The following is a 24,617-nucleotide window of genomic DNA, read 5'->3' as shown; positions in this document are numbered from 1 at the left end:
TTAGCACAAATAGTTCTAAAGAATACTACCATACGAGTTTAAAATAAAATCTAGTGTACGTATACTGAAAAGTAGTCTTATCTTACAAAGGGGGTGAGCATTAATTTATGTTGACACTGTGTCCAATGACAACAACAAAGCTTTTCTTTTCACAATCATCTTTATTTTCTTTCGTTTTAGTAACAAAAAACAAACAAACAAAAACAGTGATTGGGCTACCCCCCCCAAAAAAAACATCTTTAGCACCCTGTCCACAAATACAGGTGATACCGTTCAATTGCATACATGGAAATGAAACAGAATTTCAAATAAAATATGAAAATTCACGTGTCCAGTTTGTGTATGTCACATTTTGTTAACTGACCTTCATAGTATTATACTACAACGGAGCAAAAGACAAACTCTATTAGTGTCGTTGATGAACACATGAATGTTTAAAAAAAAAAAAAAAGAAAAAAAAAAGGGTTTTTTTTGTCTGTTGTTAACTTTGCAACTGTTAACCCTAACACATGTCAGCAGAGAGAAAATTAAAAATAATTCCAAGTAACAATGAAGGGCTTTGCTCACCTCTGTAACAATACTGCAGTAAATGTTGAATAGTACTCACGGGAAATCATGCATAAATAAGTTTGGTTCCTTGCATTTCTGTTTTCAAGGGATATGGGCAATCTATGAAGTGAAGAAAAGCTTCTTTTTTTTTTTTGCATGATGCCGTGCCTACTTTGTTTTTACCTATGGGAGAATATGGTCTGGTTAATTAAGGATAATCATTTTGAAGAACAGTTTTCGCATCCCTAGAACATCTTAAATTAATTTGAAGGAATTACACAACTTTTTCAACATTCACAATGTATATAACACTTTCGAATAAGCGTTATAGCTCAGACTCCAACATAAGTATGTAAACAACACAAATTATGACATTCCAGCATTACTGAGAAAGAAATTACTCCCATGAAAACAAAATCGGCTGAAAATGTGACTGAAAGTAATTGCCCTGCAGCATGAAGTATTAATGCTTAGCGTTAAAAACAAAAAAGAAAAGAAATCATTCAAACACAATTGATGTCAATTGCACAAAATTGGGAGGGGGAAAAAAACGATATGCATATACAGTATTCTTATTATACACACACACACACACACAAAACAGGGTATGAATCGCAACTACAGAGAACTCAATACTGTACAATATATTTGCTATAAGAGCAGTAGCGCAAAATACTTTTTTTTTTTTTTTTAATATACATTTTTGTCTTCTTTTACAATGTACACAACTCAAGTGTCCACACAATAAAATGCAAAGCACAAGCCTTAAAAAGGCCACAAAAGTGCATGTTATGGGCTCGGATGGAAGCCAAAGGAAGGAAGAAGTGAGGCGGCAGAGGAAATGGCACCTCTGCATTTTGCACAGAGGACCTTCCACACTCCCAGTCGCACTCTCTCGCTAAATTAAAAGTTAGTGTCAGGGTGGGAAATCTTTTAGTAGATATTTATTACACATGCAGATTCTACGCTGCAGATGCCTGTGGTAAACACACGACATCTACACTATTTGGGTTCTGGCGGGATAAACTATTTTCTCATTTGATTTTGGGTGACAGGTCATTTTGGTACTTTTTGACTCATAAAGAATTCAACTTGGCCTCGAACTCAGATCTTAATGTCACGACGAGGCACTGGATCACAGAGGCAAAGCCAAACAAAACCAAACGAAAAGGAAAGTCTGAATTAGCCCCCCCCCCCCATCTTTTACGAGGTGATTGACCATTTCAAGTAGTATTTGTATTTCCGCGGGATCCAGTGCTTCAAGGGGAATATTTGAAGTCATCGTTGATGTGTAAAGATAAGGGAGTAGGGATAAAAGCAATATACTCCTTCAAAAAGTAACCATTCCGCTGACATTGAACCTTGGACAAACGTTCAACAACTCTTACAACTCTCTTAAACTGGACTACATGTGCATATAGTGCTAATTTTTTTGTTTTTCTTTTTTTCTTCTTCAAAATACAACAGTGAACCCTGTTCTCAAATCTGCAAGGAAATGGCACCCCATTAGGGGGATAGATTGTGCTGTAATTGCCTGAAGACAACAGGAGACGAGAGCAAACTCGTTACTTTTATCTACGTTAAACTCCTTACCTTGATGGTGGTTTCGAGATAGTGGTGTCTTGAGTTTTTCGAGAGGAAGGCTATCGTTTGGTGGATTTTATTGCTGTGACAAGAAATTGAAGTGACATTGAACTCAATTCACTTTTCAGCAATCTGGCCTCAATAATGTAATCTTCTGATTATGGACATTAGCATATGGCTAGGATGTAGACACCTTGTCGGATCATAATTCAAATTGGCTATTTCTGAGGTGAGGTGTAGTAGTTCATTGTGTCATTTTAAATTGGTCCACATTTGTTGTAGACCCTCTGTTGACTAAAAGAAAGTTTTCAGTGTGGAGGCTTTAAATCATGCAATTTAAAAACAATGCAGTCTAATAATAATGGGGATATTTTTTATGCCCTCTTTCTCAAGACACCACTGCACATGGGAACAAAAAGAGCAAATGGGTTCGGGAAATTACAAAATAAATTCAAAAACTAAAAAATCTTTGAATAAGAGGATTTGCGAATCCCAAACCGTGCACATATTTTGTTGTCACCTTTCCTGCAAACTGCAGTTCAAACATTCGCCCTTCCGAAATGTTCTCGACAGGAATGAAAAGCGGCGATTCGCATATCATTCGTAGAATCAACACTTAAGGCCACTGAATTGTGCTCTGTTCTCCTTTTGTTCAGGCGACACATCTCTTATCCAAGGCAACATTCAGCAATCTCTCTTTTCAGATAACCTCAGGATAGGAACTAGCAGTCTAGAGGTTGAAATGATACCAAGGGGTTGTTTCATAAATAACTTGGCTGTACTTTCTGGTCCATTTCAACTTCTTCGCTTTTCCTTTGGTCTTCATTTACTTCTCAGCAAAAGGCTTAGGTTTTTTTGAGTCTGTACACAGTGGAAGGAGCAGAGCCATGGGAGCTAACGGCCAAACAGGTAGACAACCACTTCATAGGTGCACATCATGATGGCCGTGTTGGGAATCTGTCTGACAAGGTGCGTGGTGAGGCCGCGGTATAGCGCCCGGTAACCTTCCTCTTTGGGTACGGTCAGCAGAGTTTGGAAGAAGGAACGGTACTTGGTGCCCTCTTCTCGTAGCCTTGTGCGGATGACCTCTGCGGTTGGAGAGTAGGATAAAGATGCTTTTATGAGTATTAAAAGTGATCGCCGTATAAAGTGAGAAAGAGCCTTGATTCATTACCGTGGGGATATGCAATGGTGGTGGCACAGGTCTTGGAAGTGGCCGCAGCGAGCATCATGCCAACAAAGTCTGAGGCGTCTTTAACAGACTCCTCCTCGCCTTCCATGCTGGTTTGAGCCCTCGACTGTAGCAGCTTACGTTTGATGCTTTCATAGATGACAAAATGGATAACCGTCTCGGAGATGCCTGCGTATGACGCCGACATGCCCTTGTAAAAACCTCGCAAGCCGTCCATCTGGTATACCCTCCGAACGCAGTCAAAGGCGTTCATGCGGCGTTCGCCCCGGTTCCTGCGGTCATGACCAGAACAAAAAGGAACTCATTAGGACAAAACAATATCCACTGCTGCTTTTAATGCTGGTTAAAGCTCCTCACCTGGAGTCCAGTTGCATGCGGGTCTTTATCAGCCAAATGGGGTTGGTGGCTGTGATGGCTGTGAACCCTAAAAAAGAGCAATTAAGATTAGACAGACATAGAGTCCGTTGGAAATACCGCATGATATTATCCCCCAACACAGTTTATACGACACTACCAAAAGCACTGGATTTGCTTTTGTAATACTAATTGTCTTAAAAATGGAGTTGCACAGATTGTATATCTTTGCTACACATGCAGAAAATATTCATTTCAAGTGCTTCACGGCTAATGCCAAAGCAAGAATACAGCAGATGTGTACGTCTTTTAATTTATCTTCATGCCATAGTGTTATATAATGCCAATTTGAAATTTCTAATACTTTTCATTAGTGAAAGAGTTTGTAAAGTTCATACAAATACAGTCTCTTACAGTTATTATTCTTGTCCCCCCCCCCCCTCCCCCAAAAGAACTCAACACAACATCTTAGTGATGTCATTGGCTTGTCTTCTCTCGCTGGTACATTTAGCAGTTAGTTGGTTAAGACGTATGCCAAGTCACTTGTAACAGTAACAAGTTCAGCCAACAAAACCTGCTACAGCAGAACACAGTACACAGAAACAAGATTAGGTTTGAAGGAGATACCCCCATTGTTCAACAGGACTAATGTTGAAAGTAGAGGCTGAACGATTTAAGATTTTTTTTTAAGTCGATATGTGACAAAAGTCGAGTCAAATAAGTACAGCTGTCCTTACGTTGTTTTTTTTTTTTCCGCGCCGTAGTTGGGACATATTTTTGATGTAAAGTAATAAATAAATAAAAGCAAATTAGTAGAAATACAACTCAGCATTATGCTAATCATTCCGGTAATTACCGTTGGTGTTAGCCTAGCATGTTTTAACCTTCAACGAACATGTTGACCCCCCCCCCAAAAAAAAAACCACCCAATAATCTAGTATTTATTTTCGTTTTGATGTCATTTGTGCTTTCATTATGGGTCTAATTTTTGGTCAAATATTTCCACATATATCATCCATATGGTGTCGTAAGAGACCATCCAGATGACGATTAAAGTTCTCAATGGCACAGTTGTTGTCCATGCAATATTAGACTTGGCAATTAAGTACCAAGCACGAATATTCACTTGATGCCAATGCCCTCATTCCTCACCGCCAAGGCCGACATGAATCATTTAAGATTAATGGCGATCGGAATAGCCAAAGCTGGCAAGCCGAACCCCGATGCTCTTTCACAACCATCTTATTTTTGTACTCTTGGCCAGTGTATGACGACAGTATCGCGTTGTTGGCTGGACATTTTGCTGCTGTGTAGAGTGCTGTAGTCCGGTGACGTTAGCAGAGGGATGAGTTGAAACTCACCCTCTGTAAACATCAAAACATGTTATTAGCGCTACTCAAGCGTCAATTCGGACGTATTGGTTCAACCCCTAATTGACTTTTATTTCCTAAATATAAAAGCATCATCTGTCTCTCTTTCCAGGTATGCTATCATAAAACCCATGTCCATAATGAAGTTGAAAATGCATCAACAGACCATTGTGTGTACTATTTGGAAGTGCAGAACAGTTGATGCCAGTAATCGAAGAGCTAAGAGCAGAGCAAGTGGGAGCTCAGTAGCAGATAACATCTCGGTACAACAGCCCTATGATGACGCAGGTCGGTTGAAGAGAAGAACATAAAGAAGAGGAGGAGGAGGAGAAAACAGAAGACAAAAAGAGGGAAGAAGTAGAAGGTAGCGTCTATGGCGTGTACTCACGGGGGAGGGGCAAAGCTCCTCCAGCTCCTCCCCGCTGCAGCTAGTAGCCTGCAGATATGGGGGGCTCAGATGGCGGGGATGTCCCACCCAATCACGCAGGGGTGAAAGCTTTACAGTAAAGCCCTAAAATAGACACAGGCTTTTCTGTACCACAGTCACACACAAGCAGCAGTCACATCCACCCACCCGACCCAAAACCCTTTTTGTTTTTTGTTTTGGAAATGGAGGGTTCCATCTTTCCCCCACTCCAAACCCCATCCCCTTCCCATTTGATTTAGTTCTTTACATTTACAGTATTAGATTCCCACTTTGTGACCAATTCATCCCTCCCTTTTATTCGTTGTTATTAAATGAGCCAAAGACAATGGATACGGAAAAGAGGGGAACCGGATCAAAACTCCAGTCCCGGGCCGAGAACAACAAATAAAAAGCAGAAGTATTCTTAAGCTTCCGGCGTAATATACTGTGCTAAAAAAACACAGGAAGCAAAGGCTACATAAAATTCCTGGGCTAAAAGTGGAAATGCTAACCTTGTCCGTTTGCCAAGTACAAAGAAAAGACAACTTTTGAGATATGACATAATGACGGTTAAATCCAACTCTGACGCCCCTTAAAGCTCTACATAAACAAATAAATTACGGTAAAGGTTTTCAGGTTTGTAGTCCCGCTATTACACAGATTATTATGTTAATTACTGTATTTTGTTTTGCCTCCCATTTATGAGTTTTGCGCTGTGTAAAATTGAATGACGACAATCAAAAACCAAAAGTATTTTAGCACAGACTAGTTTTTGTTGAAGATTACTAAATGCTCAAAATTAAAAGCTCAATGCTCATAACTGAACTGTGCACATTGTTGCAACATAGGTTTTAATAATGTATTAATTACTTTAGTAATACATTTTCAATTATACATGAAGCTGGAGCTTATGCAACATGGATCTTTCTAGAGGCGCATGACAGCCTTCGCTGTGGTTTGACCTACTTTACGAAAAGAGCCAATGTGGTTATAATTGAAAACAAGACGGGATATATATGTCTGTGTGTGAAACTTGGAAGTCTTCATGCACGCAAAATCCCACAGGGGGTTGGTTCGCTTTGCGAAGTTACTTTACAAAAAGATATTTGTAATGTATATCTGTTGTAGCTTATGACTTCAAATCAAGTTATGTGTCAGACGGTGACTTTAAACATGGGCACAAACATGGCAAAATCTTTTGAGGAATTTGACAAGGGGAAGGATTGGGCAGATCAATGTTGCCAACTTCCTATAAACACACTCACATGACGCTTTCCAGTGTGCATTTGTGGATTCAACATAAAACGGTTGCAGTGTTGCAAAATTTTAAAGCGACAAGGTTAGCATTTCTTTTGAGCGTAACAAGAAAAAAATATATAGTCTATTCAGAGGTGACTTTACTTAATTATTACCGCAGCGGTAATAGAATGCTAAAGGGAAAGCAACAGAGGAAAATACAAACCAGAAGCTAACATTGCCAGAAGCAATGCCATAAAATCATTACATTAAAAAGCCAGAGCTTACCAATACTAATTGAAATCACCGTCATACCAGTGTAATGAAATGAGGTGCTACCTGACGTGTCCGCCCGAGTGCCAGGGGCCCCTGTTGACCACTGGGGGCCGTGCTCTCTCCTCTATACAGACAGAGCAAAGAAGGGGGCCCAGACCACATTGTATAAGCAACAACTGGGATGTCAAAACCATTTAGAGCCCTCTCAAGAGGCCTCAAAGTAAAATAAATAAATGAACAATAAATAAACAATAATAATAGTAGTAATGAAATAAAAAATGGGGGTGATGGTTCAAAAAAGTAGGAAATGATGTGATTTTTTTTTTTTTTTAAAAAAGCACAACCTAAACTTCGAGGACCTTGTGGTGTTTTTTTTGTTTTGTTTTTGTTTAGCAGCACCAAACACAGACTGCGTATTAGTGTAGCTGTTAGTACTAGCGCAATGCAGCGTTGCACTAAATTAAGCCAGTAATGAAGCCAGCAAAGCCATCACATACTGATTTACTGTTGTACCATCTGGGTGAAAAAAGGATATACAGATTCCAGTAACAATAACTAGTGTTGGCACAGTGGAACCTCAAATGTCAAACATTTGGAGGAAAATAGGCCTTTGAAACTGACCATAATGATGCCATGCAAGATATCAGAAAATCCAGTGTGACATAATCTCAGTGTTAATATCGAAAGCAATTTGAATCATGATACTAGTACCACTAGAATTCCCAGTAGTAGTTGGTGAAGAACCACAAACTGTCAATAATATTACAGTGGCTTAATTTTTTTTTATCCAATTAAGTATAATTAGCAAGCACAGTTTGTTGTCTTTAACTTTTTAGTACACTAAAGTTATATTTAACCTTTTCAAAATAGACATAGCTAACTTAACTGTGGGTTGTTAAAACATAGTGTCGCATGGCCGGACATATTTCCAGAAATAACATTTGATTGGAAGTAATACTGCATATCGAATGTATGGAGAAAAGCCAGGAGATGTCATTGCAACCCACCAAGTGTGCTCATGTCATTAAATGACACATTGACACGTGAGGTGTACAAAGAGGATCAGAAACCTGCTTGCGTTGGCTAACGAACTGTTGTATAAAAGCAACAGTTTGATCTTTAAGGTTCCACTATACTTGATTTTTTTTTTTTTACATGCTTTTTCAGATTTGTCTTTAGATACAAAATAGAGTAACGATACATATATTTTTTTTAAATTTCAAATTACCAGACTTTTGAATGATCCTGAGAGTCTTAAATTGTGCTTTCTGGTACACCTCTTATATATTTATATAAGTAAAATCCAATAAATATTAACTTTAGCATTCTTTAAATATTAATGAAGGTGTACATTTGTGATGAATGTTTATGATTGAGGGGTGAAAAGGGGGGGGGGGGGTGAATGATTTAGCATGAGGAGAAATAATTAATCTGGTGAATATTGAGGGAGTAATTCTATCATACTCTGTCTATTAACCGAGAGATACTTCTCAGGCAGGCTGACTGACAGGAAGCCAGCTATCCAGACAGACAGACATAAGGAAGAGGGGGGGGCCCTTGGTTACCTGCCATCCCAGCAGACACCATGTGCACCTGGGTGGAGTCTGCCTCCAGCACGCCATTCAGCTTCTCCTTGGCTGTTGAATAGGCAGCAAAGTAGATCGCCCTATGGTAAATAAGAGGGTGAGGTTTAATGGAGGCAGGTTGTTGACACACAGGTTTTAGATTTACGTGTTTAGATTTATTTATTTATTTATTTATTTTAATCAGTATACTTATATTGTAATACATCATCTGAAATACATAATCAGCTTTAGAAGCATTTTAACTCTAGATAGAAGCTGCACGTGGGGGGGGGGGAAATTATCTCAGTGGATTTAATCAACATTTCTGCTGGGTGGACTCAAACCCAGCGACCTCTCTTTTACTGTCCTTGTTTTGGAAACGTGAGCACAAATGCTGGCCTCCTCGATAACGCTGACCCGAATGTGTATGTCTCCTACTTAATAAGTAATGTATAACGCGAGCTGTTTTCTGCTGTAGACAAAATAATTTGCAACCTGACTACTGCCTTGAGCGATGAAGCAAACCCTACCAAAACTCAGTTCGTGGGGTACTGTAGCATTTGCGTGTAGGCGTAATCGGCTTCTCTATGTGCTGTGCAACAAATAAATGTGCAGCACACTACAGTAATATCCGTGCAATACTATAACTAACTAGATAGTTTTCTTTTGACATTGTTCGGCCTTGACACAAATCTGCACAATCATCCCCCTGTCAACAGTTTCAATGACTTTTCCGCAAAACTGCTATTTGGAGAAAATTACAATTCTTATAAGTAACGCCTTCTGACATTTTTCCTCTAAGCGAAAAATTGACAGTGTCCAATGTAGTTTTGGGCCATCATTCTTTCTATATTTAAAATATATCAAACAAGGGGAATGGGAACTTAAGACAGGAAGCAGTGAGTGAATGGGGTCAGGGGTCAGATGCAAAAACAACTGCCTCATTACAGGAACTGCCCAGTGTGATAAAACCACCGTCACATGACGGCCATGCCGCAGCTGGCCAGCACCTTCTGTTGCTGTTTTTTTGACAGACTCTGATAGGCTACTGTCAAGACTGTTATGCAACTATGACTAGCCAGGCTGAGCGAGAAGATATATTTCCGTTTTTACAATTTCTAAGCAGGACATTTTAATCACAGAGTGAACTTTGCTGCATTCCAACCGATTAGCCAGCCTCTCATATATGCTGCCAACATCGTGTTTCGGAGCCAGAAGCTTGGAAAAGGATATGCCAAAGGATTCGAGTGACTTGCGCAAAAAAAATTGAGCAATAACCGTGACTCAGAAATGCACTCTTGAGTCAAAATATCTGCACCTTTTGTCAGTTCACTCTCACTTATTTTGGTAATGCTTCAAGATGACGTCAGACTTATAATACAACAGAGCTAAATTGTGCTAACTAGTGATCATACCTTGAAGGTGCCACGCCCACAAGGTTAGGTCCCAGTCCTCTAAAGAGGGATCGCAGTCCCTCTTTCTCGAAAATCAACCTGCAGAGAGATAAGAATTGACCTTATACGCACTCCATGGTTTCCTTACATGTATGTGAAGAGCATACCATAAATACCAAACATTCAACCAGAGCAAATAACATGTGTTCATTTAGTATTGATAAACAATTGCGCGATTGCATTTAGCGCCGCAGTTGATGACAGATCGACCTCTAAATTATCACTCGTAGGGCAAACTGCTCGTGACCTTTCACATAGTGTAAAAGAGGATATTTACAAAGCCACGATCAACATACTGAGACTCCCAAAATAAATATAGTAGCAGGTGCCGCTGCTCTGATGATCTTTAGAGTTGAATAAAGGATGATGACTCCCTCGAGTCATTCGGTACCGTCACCGGAGTTCAAAGACTGAAGTAAAAAAAATTAGAACCACTTTGCCGATTTTTACGTTGCACCTTCAACGTGATTTTCATTTTTACAGTACACGAGTCAGGTTAGAAAAAGTGTTTCGAGTCTCCTATGTTGATATAAAACCATTTCCCAATGAGAGCGTTGGAGAATAAAATCGCTCCCCACGGTTACACAACCAAAATCATAAAATAACAAGGCTTCCTCTCACGGTGCTGCATGTTGACCTACTTCAACACAAGTTTTTTTTTTTCCCCTACCCCCGTCCCGACCAATCACTACACTCGTCTGTCCTCAGCTATGTAAGCTCTACAACAGTGGTTGTGAGACTTGTGGCTGCTGCACAAGTGACAGATTTGTGGCTCTAATAAAACAAAGCTCAACTGCAAAGCAATTACCTTGCGCAGCAAATTTCTGAAATTCCAAACATTTTTTTTTTATCACTTCTCAATTAGGGTCACAAGTGAGCTGACGTTGGGCAAGTGTTGTCATTTAGATTCTCCAGGTAACCTAAAATGGTCTGCCTGTTGCTACTGAATAAAGGAAAAAGTGTTTTGTAAAGGAAGCCTTTGTTTCACATAGCGGGTTAAATTGTGGTGTTGAGAAGCAAACATCTATGACCCAAAAAAAACAACAACAGTAGAAATTCATCAGTTGGGAAATAATTAATCTGGGTGATGAAACCTTGTATACACATCATTACCGATTACATAATTTGTTAAACATGACCACAGTGTAAAGTGGTTACCAGAGAATATAATTACAGTTAATGATTACTCAATAAGTTAATGAATGTCAAAGTCTTTGCTCCAAAATCACCATGGGGTAACATAAGCCACTCAAAAGTCTTAATTAAATGGCAATGTGATTTTTCATATGTTTAATTAGTGATAAAAAAAAACAACTATTGAACTCACGAGTCATAACCTTAATTTGTATTTATATTCAAGCATTGTTTGTTTAGAGATTTCTTTTCCCCTAAATTCAATTGCTACGTAGAAGTGCAAAATATTATAGTGGCTTACAATATTAATAAATATGCTTTATAGGAACTAAAATCTGCCTCGTTTTAGTCCATTATTGTAATTGTCAATTTCAAAGTTGTAACCATGCTTTTCGGCACATTCTATGCCATCCCATTTATTTTGTGACATCATCATCCTTACTTGAGACAGTGAAGAGGTCCCGGTGGAGCGACACGGGCGACGCTGGCTCCGTTTACGGTGCTGAGCTGGACTTCGGAGATATAAAGTGTAACTGAGGAGGACTGCAGTCTGGTCTTCACCACTTCCAGAGGACACGTCAAAATAGCCCCCACTGTACCCCCACATCTGTAAAGAAACCAGAAAGAAAACTTTGTAAAGATAAAGCAGGACAATGGGGACGGAAAACATAAATATTGTGTACTCAACTACAACTGACAAATGAAAGATCCACAAGTTTTAATTGCTTAGGCATGTTAGTAGGTAATAAGCAAGGCACACGTCTAAAGTAAACTTCCACGTGTAATTGTGCTGGATTTTATAATGCAGTTTAATGTGAAGACACCACAGCTGAATAAAAACTAATTCTAATGGGACAAAATTAGCTCATACGATGATTTGGACTGTTATTTATGTGCATCGATGTAAGACACAGAATGAGTAACATAAACTAGTGATCGAGTTACTCTGACCTTAACTGAACCCATAAGCAAAGAAGTAAACAATATCCTGCATCAAAAACATAAAACAGATCTCAATGACTTATTTACATTCTAACTTCATATTAACCGGAGAAATTCTGACTCATTCACTCTGCTTTCACCAAATAACTTTAAATGTGTTTTCTTACACACGACCGAATCGGAAACTAGTAGTGTTATTGAAATGAGGTCACATGAATAAAAAAAAACTGTTTCGAGTGCTAACTTCAATGCAGTTGGCAGAAAAAGTGCACTCTCTTCATAGTAGCACCAGCTATATTTACCTTTCACTGGGCCGACCCACATTCATGCAGAGGCAGCGGTGACCCTTAGCCTAGTTTTCAGAGCAATGCTGCATGTGCAGCGAGCGTGAGCTCACTGGGTACAAAAAAACCAACCCATTTTGCTCTTACCTCAAGCTACATTTCCATGTGAGGAGTCTCCTCCGAGTTGCTTTGTCATAAAATTATCTTTAAATTCCAATGGATTTGCATGAGCCAAGGAAAACAATAGCCACTCTTGAGACTCTTGTTTGTCACTGATCAAGGCCTGAATGTTGAATTTTTTTTTGCCACGTTCATTCAAGGTCAGAAAAGGTCGCAAAGACGATTGCCAGACATTTGCCAACAGTTTGTCAACAGTTTTTATAACAAATCATTGCTACTTAGTGAGATACAGGTTTTAAATGGTTGTCAGACCTGCAAAACGGCTAATTGAAGGTAATAACATTGACTTTACATCACAATAAAATATGTCAGATAGATAGATAGATAGATAGATAGATAGATAGATAGATAGATAGATAGATAGATAGATAGATAGATAGATAGATAGATAGATAGATAGATAGATAGATAGATAGATAGATTTACTCACCTCTATGACCTATAACGTAGAGCTACAACTCTGAATTTAGTCCTGTTAGTATTTCACAAAAAATAGCTTAACTCCCATTCAAGCTAATTGCAAGAGATTTTTCAGAGTAAAAGATTTATACGTTTTATTTTGTTTACGCCGGAAGTGCAGCCATTTAAAGAAACAAAACTGTTATCTTACTGTAAATTTTAAATCATAACGAGTGAACTAAGCGCATCACTGCAAAAGCAGTAGCGTGATGACTGTAAATAATTCAAAGTAGTCTCATTAATTAGTTAATACTTGTGTTACGACATGACTTAAACGACTATCACGGATATGATGAAATGTTATGGAACTCACCCCCCGGCGAACAAATGAACCAATGTGTCCCTTTGGCTCATTATTTAGCATACTCTGCAGGGCAGCAAACCTCCGGGCTGCGGCAGAGGAGGAAAAAAGCTGCCGATTGCCGTCCCGAACTCGTTGATATTTGTTTGCCGTCGTGAGGATGCACACGTAGATTGGACACAACGACGATGGTTGTTGATGATGACCCAGCGGTGAGGCGACTCGAACGCCGATCGGGCCCTCTCTGCTTCGTTGTGTCTTTTCTCGGCGCGAGCAGCTAGTTTCGTTTTCCGAACTGCAGCACAGAAGATGATGCAAGCCAACGCAGTGTCTTCGTTTGAGAGCAAGTGTCCGCTCCAGCACACGTTTATATGGGGCATCCACTCCTTCGTCCGGATTCTGTCCTTTGCCTCGGTTGCTGCGGCAAGAGGGCAGAGCTCATAGTATTAACTGTACTTCGATAGGCTGGGAAACACGGTCGGCGATTGGTCTATTGCTCACTGACGTCACTCATGCTACGCCCTGATCACGCACCGTTCACATGCTCAACAATTCAATTATTAAACCAATGGGTAATCTTTTGTTTACATCTTTGAAGAACAGATGCATTTATAATTGAGGCAAAAATAACATAAAATAATTTAGACACAATTTCTTAAGAAAAACAATTCACTTTGAAATGGTAACACTTTCATTGCATGGATCTGCATTGTGAAATCGACCACTGATTTAGGAGGCGCACAAGCTGTGGCATGAGGGTCCACAAAAGAATTCTTCGGAATGTCTCCTAAAATGTACGAGCTTATTGTATTGTTTGTTTTATTATGCATTTTCATTTACTTCCATATAGCTTTTTATCCTGAAGCACATTGAGTTTATGCTTGCCACGTGAAATGTGCTATACAGAGAAAATTGATGTTGACCTTTCCTTAGGTCATTGTAGATAAACTCAATGGAAGAGATGAAAAGCTGCTTCCTTTTGAACATAGGAAAGGAAAGCCATGTTTAAAGTGAAGTAGGCTCCACATTTCCTAAACATTGTCATCACGCGACAGGGAGTATGGATGGATGGATGGATGGATGGATGGATGGATGGATGGATGGATGGATGGATGGATGGATGGATGGATGGATGGATGGATGGATGGATGGATGGATGGATGGATGGATGGATGGATGGATGGATGGATGGATGGATGGATGGATGGATGGATGGATGGATGGATGGATGGATGGACGAGCAGACGGATGTTGCATCACTATTAAAAAAGTGCATATTGACATCTAGACACTGGTGTGCTAATAAACAAACATAATATTAACATATCAAAGTCAAAGTCTGCTTTATTGTCAATTTCCTCACATGCCAAGACACACAAAGAAATCGAAATTACGTTCCCACCATCCCACGGTGACAAGAAATAGTACACAATATACATATGCTAATAATAACATAACTTGTTACATGTGTTAAAGTCAAAGACTAAGACTTTGACTTTGACTTTAACTGAACTGACCGTTAATAGCAACATAAATTCACGTGTTACGTTAACCTTTCACATCAGCTGACTCACGCTCAGAATGGTTAGTTGCTGATTCAATAATGCCCATGAATGGATCCTCACAATTTTGTAATTGACAGCAGAGTATCGCAAGTTGGAGTCATGTGCACGTTTTCAGCATTCGCATTCTATCGTGTCATGTCTTTAATTACAAAGTTAATGTTAGTCTCATGATCAAAAACTCTTGATTGAATGACAAAGGAGCCATTGTATGTGCATAAGCACAGATTCACTATAGGAATTCTTGACATGCAAATGTATTGTAAATGCAAATCACTACCACTTCCTTTGGTTGATTGATTTATCATTTTTACAATGCTGACTGCAACTATCATTCATTCTAATCATTATTATTGTAGTGTAAGGTACGAAAGTGAATGAAATGATTATAGTCTGTTCTTATCATTCCAGTTATTTAAAAACAAAGGTAAATTTGGAAAAAACTTTAATTCTTTAGCATATATTTTAATAACATATAATAACGATGTTGTAACATAATCATGTTAATTATTATGTTCAAGCCTTGTTTCATTTACTGTACTGTATATATATTAGCAGATCGCTTGTATTTAATTATAATGAGGTTGCCTTAATTTTTATTTTCATTTATTCCTGTTTTAATTTTTGTTTACAATTGAATAAAATTGAAAGAAAATATAAGGTCTGCACCAGTGTGTTTTTAATTGTTGTATGCTTTAATTTTCATTAAGACATGCCTTGATTCGGTGTTCATTGAAAAGTGGAGCAGAAGCAGCTACACAGAGAGATAGGCAGCAGCCATGTCAGAGCATCCAAGTGGTTTTTACTATTTTACTTTGCTTCTCATGGGAACGATCACAAGATTAAACTGCAGCAAGTCAATTACACAATTACTGAAAACACAACGTTGTGAATAACTTATGCAATCAGACCATCTGCCTTTTTTTTTTTAAATGTCCAAAGCCGTAACTGTCTCGTGATCTTCTTTCTTATGTTTCCAATAAATTAGATATCAAATATAAGGTGCCTGACAAAATTGTGACATGAACGTATAACAGAATCATCAGGATTATAAAATGACACTTCAAAATCGTAAAAAATCAATCTGTTGTGTTTGCTCTTAAATCCCGTCTCAGCTGAATTTGTTGAAACTATCAATAAATCAATCAAACACCGTTTTTTAAGACATGGAAAAATAAATACTACTTTATCTGTCATCTTTTTTTGTCTTTCCATAAGTCTTTGAAGAACGAAAATACATCAACTTAGAGTCTCCGGTGGCTGGAACATATTGGCTTTTCCACATGACAACGAGGCGTTCTAAAGGGACCACACCACCAGACGATCTGAAGGGAAGATGTATTTTTGTCAGCAGTACGTAGAAATACTAAATGCTAAAAATACGTTGATTTTTTTTCTCAAATAATATGCTTTTGGTTGGATCATGTTTAATATAGCTGCTGTATCACAAAAACTGCACTAATTGCGGTGTACATTAAATAGCCGTTCTAAATACTTCACATGAAAATCCTCGCGTGTACATGTGCCCTGCGGTCCATGTTAAAGTCCACTAACAGAGGTCTCATGATATTCTCCAGAGAGAGGTGGTATCTCATGATTCCTGTTGAACTTTGACCAAACAGAGGAGTAGGGCGTCAAACACGCATGCATGCTTGCTGTGCGAGTGTGTGTCAATGTGCATGCAGCTTGTACACTATTGTGCACCGTGAGAGTGTACCTTTATCAGTGTTTGGGTACAAAGGGAATAAGGGGTCAGGCAAGGCATACAATGAGGTCAAGGCAGATGTGACTAAAATAGATACTGTTCAACTCAGTTCATTTTTAGACGTTTTACAGTGAAAAATGCTTGGCCCTCCAAGTACCACTGTAATAATTCACATGAAACAGTGGGATAAAAGGCCCAAGTGCTCATCAAAACTGAGGCAGTGGTTGTATTCTTGACCTGTATATTTAATACAGTAATCCCTCATTTACCGCGGATAATTGGTTCCAAAAACCACCCGCTATAAGTGAAATCCGCGAAGTACGGTCACCAACAAGTACTGGCCAGTAGTGTTGGCTCGTGAGTGAACAGTTCGTTCAAAAGGAACGAATCCTTTCAGTGAACGAGAGTGAACGAATCACTTCCTAAAGTGATTCGTTCTTTTTTTTCCTTTCATATAACTTCAACCAAGGGCGGCTCGGTGAGCACTGGGTAGCACGTTAGGAGGGTGCGAGTTCGATTCCACCTCCGGCCCTCCCTGTGTGGAGTTTGCATGTTCTCCCCGGGCCCGCGTGGGTTTTCTCCGGGCACTCCGGTTTCCTCCCACATCCCAAAAACATGCTTGGTAGGCTGATTTAGCGCTCAAAATTGTCCCTAGGTGTGAATGCGAATGCGAGTGCGAGTGCGAGTGCAAATGGTTGTTTGTCTCTGTGTGCCCTGCGATTGGCTGGCAACCGGTTCAGGTTGTCCCCCGCCTACTGCCCGTTGACAGCTGGGATAGGCTCCAGCACGCCCGCGACCCCCGTGGGGACTAAGCGGTTCAGAAAATGGATGGATGGATGGATAACTTCAACCAGTAGGTGTCAGTAATGCCCATTGAAGCTGGTGCCACCTCGCCGTAAAACAAAACAAAGAGGAAAAAGATGTAACTTCCCGTTCACGAACGAGTCGTGAATTGCATTTCCCATTCACCAACGAACAAATCTGTGAGTGAACAAATCACTCAGTGAGTGAATCACTCACTGAGTGATTCGCATTTCCAGTTTACCGCCAGAACGGATCAGTGAGGGAACGAATCCTGGCTTTCCCGTTCGCGAACGAGTCAATGAGTGAACTGCCTTTCTGTGCATCAACGGATCAGTCAGTGGACGTGTTGTGTCTCCTGGCGAGAACTATGTAAGCCAGAATGTAGATTTACGATTTTCTTATAGTAGGTTTTAAATAACGTGTATGCATTTATATGCCTAAATATTGTTATCCAATATACCGACTGCAGTTTCACATTAGATTGCTGGTTTGAGATGTACTTTAATTATTATTATTATTATTATTATTATTATCCATCCATCCATTTTCTGAACCGCTTAGTCCCCACGGGGGTCGCGGGAGTGCCGGAGCCTATCCCAGCCATCATCGGGGAGTAGGCAGGGGACACCCTGAACCGGTTGCCAGCCGATCGCAGGGCACACAGAGACAAACAACCATACGCACTCGCACTCACACCTAGGGACAATTTGGAGTGCTCAACCGACCTACCAAGCATGTTTTTGGGTTGTGGGAGGAAACCGGAGTGCCCGGAGAAAACCCACGCGGGCCCGGGGAGAACATGCAAACTCCACACAGGGAGGGCCGGAGGTGGAATCGAATCCCGCACCCTCCTAACGTGCTACCCAGTGCTCACCGAGCCGCCCTTGGTTGAAGTTGTATGAAAGGAAAAAAAAGAACGAATCACTTTAGGAACTGTGAGGCGGACGTGCTACCCAGTGCGCCACCGAGCCTCCTATTATTATTATTATTATTATTATTATTATTATTATTATTATTATTATTATTATTATTATTATTATTATTATTATTATTATTATTATTATTATTATTATTTTAATAAACATGTAAGTTATAACTTGTCTGGTATTTTATTCCATCCATCCATTCCTTGTTTTTATATTCGCCAATCAAAACAAAAAAAACAAACATTTTGTTAACTGCTTTAAATGACAATATGTATATATATGTACATATATATGTACTTTAATATGACATATGTTGTCATTTATTTTCTTGCCTTGGCATTTACATAAACTTACATCATTAGTGATTTTTTTCATCATTAACCTGTTGATGACGTGCTCGATGACATGACCTTTTTATCGGTTTCTCTCATAGCGCGTGTTACTGATGAGAAAAAGGCAACCGCAAACACGACCTTGAGCGCGACCAGTATATTAAAGACCTATGAAATGTCCCACCTTAGTCGACGACCGCAAAGACAACACACGTCACGTGACGCTCTTCCACAGCTGAGGATGCTCAGGCTTGCCCGATGCTAGCCCGTTAGCTTGGCTAGCGTTGTCTGGTAATGCAGGGAGAGACCTCCGCTTTTATTTACACCTTTTAAACGATACCCTTCTTGGGGAAAACACTCAACAAACAATGGCGGTGTCACCGTGTGTGTGCTCGGCTTTCACATTCTCTATCAGTAACCGCTTTTGGTTCGATGTCAATGTCATATTTTGCAGCTAGAGCTGACCAGTTAGCTTTCCGTCGTCTGCTGTTTTGCTTTACCACAGAAGCCAAGGCCGAACGACAAAGGGGAAGGCTTGTAGGGTGAGTAAATATCTCATCCCGCTCTACTTGTCCGTTAATTGGTAATAATAAATCTTCGCTTTTTCCCCCCTTCTTATTACTCCATATAGTTTTCACGGAGTGAAATGGCGTTAGTCTTTGTCGCCACTTAATGATTGACACTGACGGTCGTGTTCTGTCAAATGTGAAATTGTGAAACTTGAGTTTGACAGCTCAATTCAATGTTACCCTCTGATGTAATTAAGAGTCATTTTCATTTGATTCCATTTATAACGTCAAAGGCACTTGTACCACCACCACCTACAAAAATATCTTTTAAAATATGTAAATGTCTAATTCTCAGTCCCTAAATGTGTTAGAATATGCAAAATATAAATATAAACGTTGATGGTATAGCAAAGGAGTTTTTTGTATGGCATAATTTTCACACAATTTTGGGCCAATTAGGTGAAATTGGACCATTTCCTGCAGCTCATTTGATGTTCTCTCATCTTTGGAAATCATTCATCTGTTGTATTTGAGTACTCTCCTCCATTATAATGTTTTTCATTGTAATAAAAAAAAATAAGAAAAATCATTTACTCAGTTTTAATGTTTACTGGGTTAATTGAATATTTATTGATCCCCAGGGGTGGGGAAATTCAGGCCCCAGCAGTATCCATACCACAGAGTGGGTATACAAAAGACACACAGATGGCATGAGCGCAACTCAATAGGCTCTCATAAGGCTGCCACACAAAGAAAGTCAGTAAGTGCTCAAGAAAGTCAAGTTTATTTGTATAGACAAAAAAAGGGCAAGGAAAAACTCCAAAAAAACTACCGGGGGAAAATGAGAAACCTTGAGAAGGGACCACAGATGGAAGGATCCCCCTTTCAGGATCACCAGGTTGAAATGGATGCAGAATAAGCCATCAAAGCTAAAATACAAAGGAAAAAAAGTAACAGCGGCCAATCAGCATCCCTCAATGCAAGAGAACACTCCAAAACACACAAAATAGTATCCACGGGGTCCATAGACAGGTGTAAGGGCAGTCCAGTTCAACGGCGTCCAATGGACCGTGGTCGTGAATCGGTGAAAACATCACAAAGCAGGCAAACGTGCGAGCAGCGTCCTGGGCACCCAGTCGGGGCACGTGCAGATAGTCACCACGGGGCTAGCATGGCAAAAGTCGTTGGTTCCGACGAGCACGAGGGAGCGGACTCCCCACAGGGGTTGCGGCTGCAAGGCCAAGGCGAGGGACCCGGTCATCACTGTCCGGATAAGCAGGAAGCCTTCGCAGAGTTACGCCGGTCTCGACCGATGATCCCGGTCCCAGGAAGAAAAAAAACAGATAAACTTGCAAAAAATGTGTGTATCTAAATCAACTTCACCCAAAAACGTTTTCTTCTTTAGTTGTATTCTGGCGAGATATACTGATACGTCCCGCCTGATTTGTGGAAGTCTCATGTGTAATTATGATTTGAGTTTTTGGCCAAAATATACAGATATGACCGTAGGGGCATTCAACTCTTGTACGTGCATATCTCGTCAATTAGTTTGTTAATGTTGTCCACTTTGTTGATCTGTAGGTGGAGAACCGGGGTTTGGACCGTCTCGCTTGTGCTGTCTTTTTACCCCCTGTCAATCCCAGTTCAGCCATGTCTTCATCAGGATGCTGCCACCTACCTGGCTCTCTATGTGATTACTCGGGGAATGCCGAATCCGATTCCTCCAAGGATTCTGAAGTGTCGGATTCCACAGCACAGGCCCAGTACATTGCCAAGGTTACGGCTAAAGATGGCCGCCCACTCTCCACTATTGTTAAAGCTGTGAGCCTGCAAAGGTAAGAAAAGAAACACGACAGCCTAATGAATGACTTGAGTCATTATTTCTAACCACGGTTGCATTGGCAAATGGACCCACAGTGACGTAGGCATGTGCCGAATTTGCCATGAGGGTGGTGGAGGGGAGACCCTGCTCTCGCCGTGCGAATGCACCGGCACACTTGGGAAAGTGCACAAGAGCTGCTTGGAGAAGTGGCTGTCGTCCTCCAACACCAGCTACTGTGAATTGTGCCATACAGAGTTCACCATTGAGCGGAGGCCACAACCCCTCACACAGGTCAGAAAGATTTTAGGTAGAAGTACAATGTATTGTGCGTTATTGTAATGTGTTGCACATCTACATGCAACAGGTCAAATTTTGTAACGTGGTGTGACACAAAAAGCTTCGTACAGTACGTTTCAGAAGCGTAAACGGTTTTCTTTCTGCTCAATATTGAGGTCCGATTTGTGAACGTAGCACATCAAGGATCGTCAAGTGTACTAAACATTGCAAACAAATCATCATCGTCTTACTGCATAATAGCTCGCTCATGAGATGACTCCTCCTTTTGCATGTTCTCCAGTGGCTGAAAGACCCAGGCCCCCGCAGCGAGAAGCGGACTCTCTTATGCGACATGGCCTGCTTTTTGCTCATAACACCGCTGGCAGCTATCTCGGGCTGGCTGTGTCTGAGGGGTGCCCAAGACCACCTGCAGCTCAAGAGCAGACTCGAGGCCATTGGCCTAATCGCACTCACCATCGCCCTCTTCACCATCTACATCCTCTGGACACTGGTAATATTCTTAGAGCCCATCCACACAGTTTTAAATGTATCCCAAAAGTTTATTATTTTTTTATTTCTGGTACATGCTGTAACGTCACGCCACCAAAACCAGAAATGGATCTCAGTCAAATGTTCATATGTATGTCGAGTCAAAAGTCAAATACTCGTGTAATGACAAAGTACATTAATGAAGTGTACTTGTTACACTGCTTTCCCTGATGATGTTCTTCCCTTCTATGACCTCATTTTCCCAGGTTTCTTTTCGATACCATTGTCAGCTGTACTCGGAGTGGAGGAGGACCAATCAGAAAGTGCGTCTCCTTATGCCTGACATGACAGGCGCACTCACCACCCAAAGTTCTATGACGACCAAGTCGACAAAGAAAATGACTGATGAGACCATCGTATGAGTGCGGCCCGGCGCCAAGGGGAATATTTAAAATGACGCCAGCCCAAGCACTCGGAAAAAAAATCCCACCCAAAATCAAGACCTTTGCACTTCATCTGGACCATCCTGAAAGTGGGAAGGACTACTTTCTCCCACTTTTGTCTTTGTATCGAAGCACTTGATGTAAACTACAGTATTGGCGAGCCACAAATGTGGTTTGAGGATGGTACCAGAGTCACCATTGACGTCTTGTCCGGACCGCCGGTGCTGAGATGTCGACGTCAGAAATACAAAAATGAAGATGGACTAACCAGCCTGGCCTTAAGTCTCGGACAAAGGTATCAAATACTAAGACACGAGCTAATGTAGCAGAATATAACAACAGCATGCTACGACAGTATATGAAACATAGTCACTACCTATAATTCCCCACATGCACCTTCACAATGTTATATTTACCTGTTTTTGAAAGAGGGGCAACCTCTAGCTTGGCAATTAATACTACCAACCTGACACTGCAGTTGGCAAAATTCTTCACAGTGTGCTGAGTTCTAAACTGTTAGTCGATAATATATGGCCTGTATTAGACGTTTGCGGAATGGGTGGGAGGGTTCGTCTCTCGAATTGTATTTTTACTCCCCAGTTGAACCTTAATGTGTTCCAGTTACAGTACATGTTGATTCTTGCTAGGTGTTAAAAAAGAAAAAAAAAAACTTGGGACAGTTAAGCCTTTAGCACTTGGATGTCACCAATTCGAAAGAGTTGAAGAGGAAAAACATCCCGTTCTTGGAAGCAAGTTATAAGCGGTGAAAATGGGCCATATTCTCTCGAGTGCTTGAGTCTGAAAAAGGGTGCTGCTTATGCACTTTTTGGGCTGCGCCGGATTTCTCATACTTTTGTTGGAGAGTGCGGATTGTGAAGCACAGTCTTCTCGATAGGTTTCCATTTGATTAAAACACACAACGCAAATATCTACGTTCCTTCAAAGTAGCCCATTAAATAAGCCGCGCTCACCTGAGGGACAATCAGTTTAGAACTTCCCCATCCATCCACAAGTCATTTTCACATTTAAACCAGCTCAGTGGCTCTAGTGGTAGAGTGTCCGCCCTGAGACTGGAAAGTTGTGGATTCAACCCCCGGCCGGGTCATACCAAAGACTATAAAAATGGGACCCATTGCCTCCCTGCTTGGCAGTCAGCATTAAGGGTTGGAATTGGGGGGTTAGATCACCAAATGATTCCCGAGCGCGGCACCGCTGCTGCTCACTGCTCCCCTCTACCCCAAGAGATGGATCAAAATCAAATCAAAGGGTTAAATGCAGAGGACAAATTTCACCACAGCCAGATGTGTGTGTGACGATCATTGGGACTTTAACTTAAAGTGAGAAATCTATTTCAAATGGAAGCATCGTCAGACTTGAGTGGGTCACACCTCTCCAGTGGCTCAATTTCCACTCGTTACGCAGGTGGGTGTGTCAGAAGCCAAGACAAGAAAATCCCGGGCACCTAGAAAATGCGTAATTGCGGAATTGACTAAGAGCAAGCGGAAGAATATGCCCCCAAGTGCGTTTTGAGAAAAATAGCACCACCTTTGGCATTGGATGCAATCACTGTTTCCTGCAATTTATTTTTATTTTTTTGCAAAGCCTCTCCAAACATGTACGTATTGTTTTGAAACATTTTGCGAATATTCATTTGTGTGATAATCTCCACCCTTGCTGTTTTGTACCAAATTGTGATCACAATCACCTCTCCACCCCCCCCCCATTTATGTTACTAATCTTATTACTTGTCTTGAAGCTCCCATCACTACATTTATTTTGCACATTACAAATGTTAACTGCCAGACACAGTTGTCTGCAGAGCAAGCCAAGTTGAGATATAAAAGTGGTTGCGTTATATGTTTTTGTGTCCCACTTCTTAGATTTGGGGGTTGAAATGAGTATTTGTGAATATTTCTGTCATCTAGGGCAACAGTCTTACTCCTACTAGTCAATCATAACATTAAATGCTAAATGCACTCAGTGACCATCTGTGCAGCAAGTGCGCATACTTTGTGCACTTGAAACGATTGTTGAAAAATGCTGACTTGTAAAGCGACACCAATTGAGCTATTGACTAGTAGAAATGTCCCGTTTTTTTAAAGACGATCCCGTTCTAAATAGAAGAAACACAAACTAATGTATCGATGCTTGCAGGTAGTCTGTAAGGACGCCACGGTAATTGTCAAGTTTTCCAGCAGCAGTACTAAAATTTAGTATTTTGTGTCACCCTGCTCTCTCTGCTGCATCCCAGGAAAGTTACTGTTCAATAAAACTTGAGGGACTCCAAAAAAACTGTCAATTGTGAACTGAGTTCTTACCTCCAATGCTCTTTTGTTCTTATCAGTGTTGTCGCCACCTAGTGTTCGGGAATGCAGTGCACTTTTAATCACTTTCATTGCAGTACTAATTTTCGCCAACGTCTCCATCATCACTAGTTGAATGAGAAAACGAAACCCCAGCCTC

The 24,617-nt window shown here is 40.5% G+C and overlaps 2 protein-coding genes across 2 annotated transcripts; one reads left to right on the top strand and one right to left on the bottom strand.

Moving 5' to 3' along the window:
• Positions 1 to 141: 141 nt before the first annotated feature.
• Positions 142 to 13,736, bottom strand: LOC133165500 (solute carrier family 25 member 36-A-like). The gene is made up of 7 exons (XM_061295208.1): positions 13,299 to 13,736; positions 11,563 to 11,727; positions 9,948 to 10,025; positions 8,533 to 8,633; positions 3,683 to 3,749; positions 3,308 to 3,597; positions 142 to 3,221 (listed from the first exon to the last, which is right to left on the bottom strand). Exons 1-7 carry the CDS (start codon positions 13,337 to 13,339, stop codon positions 3,028 to 3,030), a joined length of 936 nt encoding a protein of 311 aa, XP_061151192.1. The 5' UTR covers positions 13,340 to 13,736; the 3' UTR covers positions 142 to 3,027.
• A 5,084-nt stretch (positions 13,737 to 18,820) lies between these two features.
• Positions 18,821 to 22,870, top strand: LOC133165589 (E3 ubiquitin-protein ligase MARCHF2-like). Its single transcript, XM_061295376.1, has 5 exons — positions 18,821 to 19,157; positions 20,706 to 20,959; positions 21,042 to 21,237; positions 21,524 to 21,733; positions 21,978 to 22,870. Exons 2-5 carry the CDS (start codon positions 20,775 to 20,777, stop codon positions 22,131 to 22,133), a joined length of 747 nt encoding a protein of 248 aa, XP_061151360.1. The 5' UTR covers positions 18,821 to 19,157; positions 20,706 to 20,774; the 3' UTR covers positions 22,134 to 22,870.
• Positions 22,871 to 24,617: the final 1,747 nt, after the last annotated feature.

The sequence above is a fragment of the Syngnathus typhle genome, linkage group LG13 (genome assembly GCF_033458585.1).
Source record: "Syngnathus typhle isolate RoL2023-S1 ecotype Sweden linkage group LG13, RoL_Styp_1.0, whole genome shotgun sequence".
NCBI lineage: Eukaryota > Metazoa > Chordata > Actinopteri > Syngnathiformes > Syngnathidae > Syngnathus > Syngnathus typhle.
This window is presented reverse-complemented; position numbering and strand designations above follow the sequence as displayed.

Excerpts from the sequence above, each read along its gene's own strand:
- LOC133165500 (XM_061295208.1), bottom strand. The coding sequence starts at position 13,339 with ATGAGCCAAAGGGACACATTGGTTCATTTGTTCGCCGGGGG. Across the intron at positions 8,634-9,947 it reads GTGGGCGTGGCACCTTCAAG|GGCGATCTACTTTGCTGCCT; the intron begins GTATGATCACTA and ends TATTTACCATAG. Across the intron at positions 3,222-3,307 it reads CACCATTGCATATCCCCACG|AGGTCATCCGCACAAGGCTA; the intron begins GTAATGAATCAA and ends CTCCAACCGCAG.
- LOC133165589 (XM_061295376.1), top strand. The coding sequence starts at position 20,775 with ATGTCTTCATCAGGATGCTGCCACCTACCTGGCTCTCTATGTGATTAC. Across the intron at positions 20,960-21,041 it reads AAAGCTGTGAGCCTGCAAAG|TGACGTAGGCATGTGCCGAA; the intron begins GTAAGAAAAGAA and ends ATGGACCCACAG. Across the intron at positions 21,238-21,523 it reads GGCCACAACCCCTCACACAG|TGGCTGAAAGACCCAGGCCC; the intron begins GTCAGAAAGATT and ends CATGTTCTCCAG.